Source organism: Mesitornis unicolor, unplaced genomic scaffold (genome assembly GCF_000695765.1).
Source record: "Mesitornis unicolor isolate BGI_N332 unplaced genomic scaffold, ASM69576v1 scaffold49934, whole genome shotgun sequence".
Lineage (NCBI taxonomy): Eukaryota > Metazoa > Chordata > Aves > Mesitornithiformes > Mesitornithidae > Mesitornis > Mesitornis unicolor.
The window spans coordinates 1-10,205 of NW_010178993.1; the positions used below are offsets into that span (position 1 = coordinate 1).

The 10,205-nt window shown below is 41.8% G+C and overlaps 1 protein-coding gene across 1 annotated transcript; it reads right to left on the minus strand.

The window, feature by feature from the left end:
• Positions 1 to 2,120: 2,120 nt before the first annotated feature.
• On the minus strand, positions 2,121 to 9,858 carry PRKRIP1 (PRKR interacting protein 1 (IL11 inducible); the record flags this gene model as incomplete). Its single annotated transcript, XM_010182619.1, has 5 exons — positions 2,121 to 3,247; positions 5,560 to 5,627; positions 7,402 to 7,487; positions 8,264 to 8,364; positions 9,780 to 9,858. Coding segments are annotated over 5 exons (450 nt in total), but the record flags the coding sequence as incomplete, so codon positions are not given.
• Between the last annotated feature and the right edge of the window lie 347 nt (positions 9,859 to 10,205).

Below are 10,205 nucleotides of genomic sequence, written 5' to 3' on the forward strand. Positions count from 1 at the left end.
GGTCCTAGGGGGTGACAGCCCCCGCAGGTCCCTGTGTGAACATGCATCTGTAAGGGAAAAAAATCAGGTCTGTGGCTCCCTAAATTCATGGTCGGGATGAACGTCCCACCCCCCGCAGATAAAAGCGTTACTCAGTGTGGCCCTCACATCTCTAAATCTTTCCACAGATAAGGTATTGGTGCAATGGGATGTACACGTGCGTTTATTACAGTCATTAATTACACAGCAAAAAGTCGCCACTTACATAAGTCAAAAGGCCGTGCTGACTTCTGCCTCCACCGAGCTGCAGCATCCTCTGGCTGCAGCAGAGAAAGGCTCCCTGAAAGGGGCCAGGCCGCGATCTCCCCGCACTCCTCCTCCACTGACTCAGCCGGAAATCCTGTATAAACCCATCAAAAGAGCAGGGATAGGGGAAAGAGGAGGGAGTTCCTGCCCTGAAAACGAGATAAAGAAGAAGCTGAAAGGCAGCACAGTGGGTCAGCTTTATGAAAGGGCAATCCTGTCTTCCTGAATTCACTTCTGCCTCGGGGGAGGGAAAAGACAAAGGAAAACAATCCCTAAAAACTTATTAAAAATAAGACAATTACATTTGTTATCCTGAGTGTGCTTTTCACCTCTGGGATTATGAACACCTCTGCTTGGTTTCAGCACTAACGCTGTTATCTCTTGGGGTCCCACACTTGCACATGTGTAGAAGTAGAAAAGCAGCAAACATTAGCCCCTGAAGATTAGTCTCTATCAGAGAAAGGAGAGAGACTCCTCTAGAAAAAGAATCCAGAGTAAGAATTTAATGTAAGCAGGTCAAACTCCTTGGCAGTTTCAAGCCTTTACACTATTACTGCTTTTTTGGTGCCATATTTGGAAAAGGAAGCAATCGAGAGTCATTCCTCATTTTACTACACATTTTCTACTTACTCTTCCCTTTTTCTACTCCATGGACGATGTTTTCCCCGTTTTGAGGTCGCACAGTACTTGCATCTAACAAAGAAACAGCCCTTCAAACGCTCACTCTGAAGTGCCTTTGTATTCTGGAAGACATAGTACTGACAGGAACAACCACAACATGGCATAGTATTTTTTCAGAATTCACAGCAACACCTACCAAATACAGCTCCTACTGCTACACTCAGCCACCCCGGCAAGAAAGACCGTAAGGCAGATACCACCTTCAGCAACACATCCTCTTATGGATTTCACCTACAAACTTAGTACTCCTAGAAAACATAGTGTATGAATAATTCAGCATGGGTAATGATGGCATCTTAAGGAGGCAGTATGATGCCACACAACCTGAATTTGCTTAGTTCACCAGGACCAACGCAAGTCCATCTTCACAACTGAGAGAAGCTTGGCCTTGTGCAGCAGTGACATCTGCTCTACTTAATGCAGAGCAACATTTATTCAGCTCAAAAGCCTGACAAGCTCAGAGACTGAACAGTCTTTGTTTATTTGTGAGACTCCTCCACTCACGACAGCTAAGAAACATCACAACGTTTTTATGGCTCATCCTACTACACAGACCTATCAGCAGGGTTTACCTGCCCTAAGGGGGAGGTCCCCCTAAGGGGGATTCCAGTGAAGCAGTTCTCTGAAATCATCTCTCTCCACAGGAAAAAAAATGACTGCAGAACATTCACTCTGCAGCTTAAGCGCTAGAGAATGAAACACACAACTTACTCTGAAGCACCTGCCTCTATGGAAATTAAGCAGAAAACAATTCCATGCAGATCTCTAACCCAGGGGGTGGTGGAGATATGGATCTTGCAGCTAGAAGTTATCCAGCTCTGAAGTCTTTGGGTGTGCGCAGGGAGCTAAACACAAATATCGCTTGCAATTGATCACATCTGCTTCCCTGCCACCACGGTAATACCACTGAGAAGCCATTACATAAAGCCAGCTCAGACAAAATGCAGGGTTTCTGGCAGCAACGTTCAACAAAGGCTAAAGCTAAAAGGAGATTCTCCCTTTTTATTGTTTTTGCTTTAAATAATTTGGCATTAACAAAGGCTTGAGAAGTAGCACCACATTGTGGATGCTGAGGTCCTGGGATGAGCATGTCTGAAAGATAGCAGGCACTTCTAATTAAAGATACACTGAAAAACAGACAACCACCTAAGTTGCAAATAGAACCACTACTGCATATGCTTTTCATTTAAGCACCAATAAGTAAATATATACAGATACAGATGTTATGATTCCTACCAGGAATCCCAAAGCTCAAAGCAGAGAGCTCAAGCAGAGAAAGAAAGGTGTCATTACACAAAGCTGAACACAAGCAAAACCATTCCATTCAAAGCCTTTCTGCCACACGATTTGGAGGCTTTACAATCTTTTGGAAAAGATATTGTTCTAATCCAAAAGCAAGAAGTAAGTGAAATGCAGCTAACACCTTTTTCTGTATTTTCATGTGTGCCACATGACTTGGTGTTTTTATCCCTTCCTGCAGCACTGCAAGCATCTCTTCATTCTACTGAAATCCTCTTCAAAAAAAAAAAGAAGACAGAACAATCCAACACATCCCATTTATTCATTTAAAAAACATGGAAGAAAAGTAATAGGGAAAGTTTTAGCAATAAAAAAGGGATCCTGCTTAAAAATCTATAGCACTTGTCTAGCAACATAAACTGATTTCTTTGGGTTAGAGATGACCCCATACAAAACCCCAAATTCAGAACACTCACAGTGCAGGAGAATCTGGCTACAGACCACTTTTCTACTGTAGGTTAAACTCTTCCCTTCGATTCATGTATCCCACTGCTACCAGCTTCGACATCAGTAGAATACGTAGCCCTCACAGTAATATTTTCCTTAAATGGTAATGGATATGTTTTAGCTTTCAGGCAGAAAAACACTCTAGGCCATGTTAGAAAGAACTCCAGGGTCACAGAGACTTATGGCTGACTCTTTAGAGCAAACTTAGAGCAGACTGCACAGCAGTTATACAAGCAATCAAGAAAAAATCTCTTATTTGGCATTTCTCTACCAATATCTCTTGGGCCTGTGACGTGAAGGTCATTCACCATTAAGCAGATATAACGTACGCTAATGGGTTCTGCTTGGCTGAGATGAAAGACTTTCATGCTCCTGAATATAAAGCAATGAACAGTGTTTCCAGCTGTCTCTGAAAGGCCTCATCCTCTTCCCATCACAAAACTAGGCTCTTCAGCATCATCTTCCTTCTCTTCCTCCTCCTTGCTGTCCTCTTCATCATCGTCACTGCTGACTTGCTCTTGAGACTGATCAGGTTCTAAAAACACAAAGAGCATGAATTGATAACATATTCTCATGTGCCACATTTGCAAGCGTGTATCAGGTCACACTAATTAGTACAAATGGGTAATGTATTCCCATGAGTCTCCCTTGTTAAATAGCTCAAAACAAAGTAGTCCCAGATACTAAGGAAAAAAGTATCAGGTTATATTAATTCTACTGAGTGATGTAGAGCTCAGAATATCAAATTCTCCCTTGGAGAAATATTCCCTTACCTCCGACGTCACCACAGTGCCAAGTCCATCATTAAACAACTCTGCCTCCTATTGAGCACATCTTCAGACAGAGGCAGTCAGATTACCTCATTCCCAATCTCACCTCTGCATGTCAGCATGAACTCTGAAGTGCCACAGAGAGCTGTTAAAGGCACTTGGAAGCCACGGGCAAGGCTCAATATGTTTCTACCCCTATGCAAGTGACACCAGCTCTACGAGGTGCCATGAACCTTTAGAGACTGTTTAGTATACTGCAAGTACAGGAACTCATTAAGATACGTGTAAGATTAATGAGGGTCACAGAAAACTCATGAAGCCTGCTAAAAGACCAGAAAACACCTATAGAAATTAAATTATGAAAATGAGGTACAGTGTAAAGTGGGACCTGAATCTAATAGTCATTCTTCTGCTCCTAGCAGCTCTTGCACCTTTGCTGTTTCTCAGGCCAAGTCACAGTCAGCGCATGCGCTGCCCAGTTACACACAGGGTTTAGGATCAGCGGTCTGATGCCACCGCGTGGTAAAGTTCTGTACATTCATTGTTTATTAGGGGTCTGTAAAACAATGCAACGTTAACAGCTGACCTCAGTTAGCACCAACCTTTATTCTTAATGCTTTTACTACAACAAAGGTGAAAGACGGCAACACAGAGGTTTTACTCATTCATTCAAAAAAGATAAATGCTTGCCTGCCACATCCAACAAATACACTTCAATCAATTTGGAAAAACTCTCATATCTCAATCCAGGGCACGCAAAACTAAAAAAGACAAGCCTGTTCTCAGTAGACTAAAGATGGCTATCAGTGGCTTCTATCTCCACTGATTTTACTTTTTTTTTTCTCCCTTGAATAGAGAGCCACAACCTGTAAAGAGCTAAGAATTGTTCAAAAGACAGGGGAGTTTGGATTCTGGCTTCCAGAAGATGACTGATGTGTGCTGAACAAAACCACTCCAGCCCAACAATCGGTACATGGCAGTCCCATAGCACAGTGCCAGACCCAGATCCAGCTCCCCTCTCTCCCAGCTGTTCCTAATGGCATGGGTATTCTGTTCTGTTCACTCAAAGTGAATAAAGCTATGTTTGCTCATACTTAATTTCTCCTTCCAGTCACAATTCATAAACAAGCAGTTTAAAAAAACCCAACAAACTGAACCAACAGAATCAAAACACCAAAAAACCCCACACTGCTACATTTATTTCATTTGCTGCCACAAGTAAAATTATCCTAATGATTAATTTGGTCTCCCATGTTTATATGGGAGGCTGGCAATGGTTCAGTTGAAACAGATCCAATTCTGAAAAATCAAAGAAATCAGGTAGAACTGTCAGACAAGTTAGTGTTCTATCAGAATGATGAGAACCTGTTGTAACTAGGACTGTGAATTACTGCAATTACTGTGCTAATCCACAAAGGGCAACTATTTGAAAGAATAAGCTAAAACATACTCACTGAAAGCAAGCAGCGAGTATTCAAAAGTCTGAGCAAGCAGTTACACTGACATTGCCGAACATGAATTTTCAAGACTGCAGAACAGAGACAATCAGGTTTTTCACGTTTATTTATATGTGGCATAAAATAGTTGCGTGGAACAGATGGCACCAAGGTGGCTCAATTTCTTACATACAAAATCCTAACTCAGTTTCTTGCTGTCCAAGCTGTGCATTTTTTCTACCTGTTTTCCCATACGCATTCAAAACATACTTTAAAAAAAACCAAACAAAACAAACCAGCATTTAATAATATTGCCTTTTTTAGCAGAAGATTTTCTAAATCTGCAATTTGTCAGAATAGCTGGAGAAAAACATCCACAATCACCAAACTCCGATTCCAATGTTTGCTGTCCAAAATTTCCCCTAATGAAGGGAAAATATTCATGAACAGGCAAGTTCTTTGTAAGATTAAATCTGAACATAGGTGGCTTTCAAAGAGGACTTTTGAAACATTAGCTAAAATAACAAGCTTAAGGTTCCTGTCTGTGCATCAAGAATGCCTAGGGAGGGGAACAAACCCTTCTAGCCTTCAACTAGGCAACAGAAATAAGTCTTGAGAAAAGAAAACTAAATTTCACTGACCTTTTTCCTGCTTCTTTTGTTCGAGTTTATTCTTCTTAGCTTGTAGTTTCTTCTCTTTCAACTTCTGGCTATAAAGCAAAGACAAGACTCCTTTGCGAATCCAACATTGTAATACTTCTGCCCATTCACACACTGATAAAGGACATATTACAGACACCTTGGAAAAACAGACTTCAGAAGAGAAGTTCAATTTTAATTTGAACAAAACTCTTCTGTGTTGTTTTAAGTCTAATGTACTTTTTTTAAAGTCTTCCACGGCATCACTGCAACCAAAACTCTATGACACACAAGAATCTCCAAGAACACAGGAGGAACAAAAATGAAACTGCCCGTACATTTTAGCTACGTAGCCCAATGACCAACAAGAGAAAAGGTGTCAAAACCCAGACTGGAGAAAAAAAAAATAAGTCATGAACAGTAATATATACTTCAACTGAAAAAAGAAAAAAAAAAAGCTGTACACCTTGACCTTCACCTTTGGCTGGACTTCATCAATATGCTGGGCTCTAGCAGTAACATTAGGGGTAAGAGGGAGTTTCAGTTCATATGATCTAGCTCCGTTTGCCCAGCAAAGGTAACCAGGCAGAGGCAGGGCAGAGTGATCAGGGATTTGATTTCCTCTCTTAACACCATAAATGAACTTTCTTGAAACAGAGCCAAGCACTGTACCTGTTAGGTCAGGACAGAAGAGAAAGGGTGGTAAGGAAAGTCAGAGGGGCTCCTATGGGGCAAACCTGCTTGGGACCTACACCATTAGACTACTCTTACAGAGGAAGGGGGACAAGAAAGTGTTGGAGTGTTTAGGCAGCATTTGCTGTTGGAACAGTTGTTCTCAATCTCAGCCAGGGAAAAGGCAGCAGGCCAGATCTGACTTGCTGGCCATCTGTTGGACCACAGTAAATCAAAGTAAGATGGCAACAGTGTTTGTGTTGTGCACTTTTGTGCTAATATTCCAGTGAGTCACTTTGCACAGGCCTTTCAGCAGCAATTCTTGGTGACATGATGTAAAACCCCGCATTCGCAAAGAAGCAAGAGAAAGGCTGCTCAGGGTCAGACCCTCTGAAAGAGCTGAGCCATGATACCCTGCTATTTCTGAAAGGTATGGTGGGCACAGACTGTGGAATTTAAATTCTTGTACCACTGCCTTACTCAGACCATTTCTTGAGAGCATGAATCTTGTAACTGTTTCATTTTGTCTAAAACTTAAGAGAAGAAAAGGTGGGGTTTATCCTTATTTTTTCCACCTAACTTGCTAGACTTGACCTGTCTGACATCACATTGAGGTAGGTAGAAGCAGCTACTGCTTTTATCAGTACTGACCCCATCAGTGGCCTCCCCAGTACTCACAGAATGAACTGGACTAGTCATACTGACAGTGTAGGAGGACAGCACCGTGCTCCATCACACACCACTAGTCCAAATCAGTATGTGTACCCATTACGCAGCCCCCATTTTTGCACTTAAGCTGCTTGGTGTCAGCTGTTTCAGGCACTTATTTAAGCCAGATGTACATATAAAACCTTCCTGACATTGTTATAACAAATATACAGCAAGGCATGCCGCAGTCAACACCGCTGTGTCAGCAAAAGCTGCTCAACCAGTCAAAAGTTATCCTGCTCACAATGGCATGGAAAATAAACCATGCCAGCAAAGCCTGACAAGTTTACAGCCCCCTTTAGAAATAAAACAATGACATTAACAGAACTAACTTCCACAGTCAGACTTCTCAGCTAACAGATGCAGACACAGAATGATAGTATTTATCTAAAGCATGCAGCTCCAGATGAGATACAGGGCATGAGGGTTTCCACATCGAGTGTCCTGGGAACAATTCACCCTTACCGCTTCCTTCTGCGTTTTGCTGTTTGTTCTTCTGCGATCATCTTATTCCTCTCCAGTTTCTTCTGGAATTCCTCATCTAGTCTTTGCTGTAATTGATCAAATGTTATACTTAGGTCACAATCTAAATTAAAATACTTATTTTCAAAGTCACATCCTTTTAGGGAGAAGTCTTTTAGCAAAATACAGAAGGGAGCTTTGCCACATTTTGTCTGGCTGCTTCTTTATACAAAAGCCATATTCCTAGGGATGACTTCTGTACAGACAGCATTTTTAACCTGCAGCCTGAGTCAAACACTGAAGCTCTTAGGGGGAGAAATCCTCACCAAAATGAATGAGGGAGGTTGGGCTTCTGCCCTAAATAAAATAAAGTAAAAATAAGAGAAAAATTTGAGACACAAACATTAACATATGGATCAAAGGACTCATCTTGGCCAAGAGAGTAAAACAATAACGCCCTCTGAAAGAAGTGCTATTCTACTCGACCAAGACTTAAAAGAGAGAGAGATCTGGACTCTGTGCAGAGGCACTTGCTTTGATTCTATCTATGCAAGACAGTGGTATTAGAGATTTCCAGTTTTTAAAGCATTTTCTATCCAACCTGAGAACACAAACATTCATGTGCGGTCTTACTGTGTGCAAGGATCCCCACTGAACAGAGAAAGATGGAGCAAGTCTGACACAAAGCATCAAATGTTTCAGTAGTGACAAAGATACCACATATCACACATTCCTACATTTTACCTCTGATAAGGGGTGGTTTGGAACTGAATTATTTGTACATGACTTTAAAAGAAAAAAAAAAAGACTAGCAATGAACACCAAATAGTCAGGGGGGGCAAGTTATAAAAGGAGTCCTGCTGACCTTCTCAGCCATGGCATCCATGAAATCTTGCCTTTGGTATTCTCGCCGACGAAGATGCCGGTACACATGAAACTCTCCGCTCCCAGCTCCAGCACTGGAACCTACAATAAAGAAGAGTTAGTTGTCTAGAATAGGTACAAAGTGCTCACAAATGACTACAGCTAGATGCTGAGGGACAGGTCACATGAGAGGCCACTGTAAGATGAAAATCTATAAACAACACACAGTGTGTCACCATTTTATATAAGCTTAAATCACTCAAAATCAAAAGCCAAAGCAAGCTGCAAGGCCATACATTTATGGGTCACTGCAGTTTCTACTGTCCAATTACTCCCCTAGAGAGAATCCAGTCCTGGCTGGACACTGAGGCAGTAAAAAAACTAGAGATCAAATGCACACCTCATTCTCTGCTAGGCAGAGGTGAGCTAAAACATCCTACTGAGGCTGCTTCTCACCAATTTTCAGCATCTCATACAAAAAAATAAAGGCCAACAGAAAAGTGATAAACCCCATATTATACTTTCCCATGCAAGACAGATACCACTGACAGTTTTTGACAGTTCCTTCATAAATGAAGCTCTCTTCCTGGCATCAGTCTGCATGTTGAAGTCTCACGGGAGCTTTCAATATCGTGCTCCATTCTTCCTCTGTCTCCTGAGCCATTTCTCAATGCAAAGCACACAGATACATGCCTCAGAGAAGACACCCAGTAATTAAAATATTGCAGCTGGAATGGACTGCAATAGGGGTGCTCTTGGTACCAACAGAATCCCAGCACGTTGGGTGCTCCCAGAAAAACAAGACAGTTCAACTCAAGCATGCAGCAAAGCTATTTGAAAAAGCCGTGAGGGAATTAAAATAAGCAGTACAGTTTATTCAGAAATGTATAAAAGCTTTAGTCCAAGATCAATTATCCTGAAATAACAAGAAGTCAGCCTCTAGAAAGGATCACTAATAAGAATGAAGGTCCAAAAGAATGGCAGAACTTCTAATAAACGCAGATACAATTTATACAATTACTAGATTTAATCTCTGTAGGTAAAAGTAAAGTGTATGCAGAATACTTGGGTCAGGTTCCTTGCACAGCTGTGAACTCCCTACCCAAGCATGTACAACCGTGTCTGCTGCACCTGTTTGCTTCTCACTGCCTGAGATTCAGACTCAAAGCAAGCAAAAAGACTTCATAACTGTAGGTTTCCAGAGCATTCTCAGATCCACAGAAAGGACAGATTTACTTATGTCTCATTATCACCAGAGCAGCAGCTTATTTCATCGCACACAGTCCAGGTGCTGGAGTGCTACAGGCATTGTTTACTTTGTATTCTGATAACAAGCAGAAAAGTGGAACCCAAGAACCAAATAAAACCTGAAAAAGCAACTTCCAAAGCACATTTCATACCTCTTTTCTCCAGTAAAATGAGCAACAACAGAAAACTGTCTCTGGCCTTTTCTGTTATACACTTTTCTAAGTTTACCGTAGCTGACCCTATAGTTATCTGAAGGATAGTATCTTTACCCATCACATCTCTAACGAACTCCGGGGGAGGTCGCGGTGCCCATTCATTCAGTTTTTCAGGAATTGGTACAGTCTTTTCCTGCAAGAACAAACCAACCAGTCATCAGTATCTTCTAGGAGCAAAGTCTTCATTTTTAACACATTGTGAAAAGGTGGTGTATGTCTGACAGCAGCCTCTTCCATCAGCTGACAGATCTCAGAAGGAGCGCAGCTGCACTAATTTCTTCATGCACAGGGTTCAGGAGCAGGCAAAAAAGGGGAATCAGAAGGCATTCTCTCTGTCCTGCACATTCAGGCCTGCAGGCCAAGAAAGCCCAGGAGGATCAGGAGTATCTGTGCTTCTTTTCAGTATGGAAACTAGGAGGCAAGTCAGCACCTCCAAACACTTGCAGAAACCGAGTTCACTCCCACTACCAGTAGTCTGGG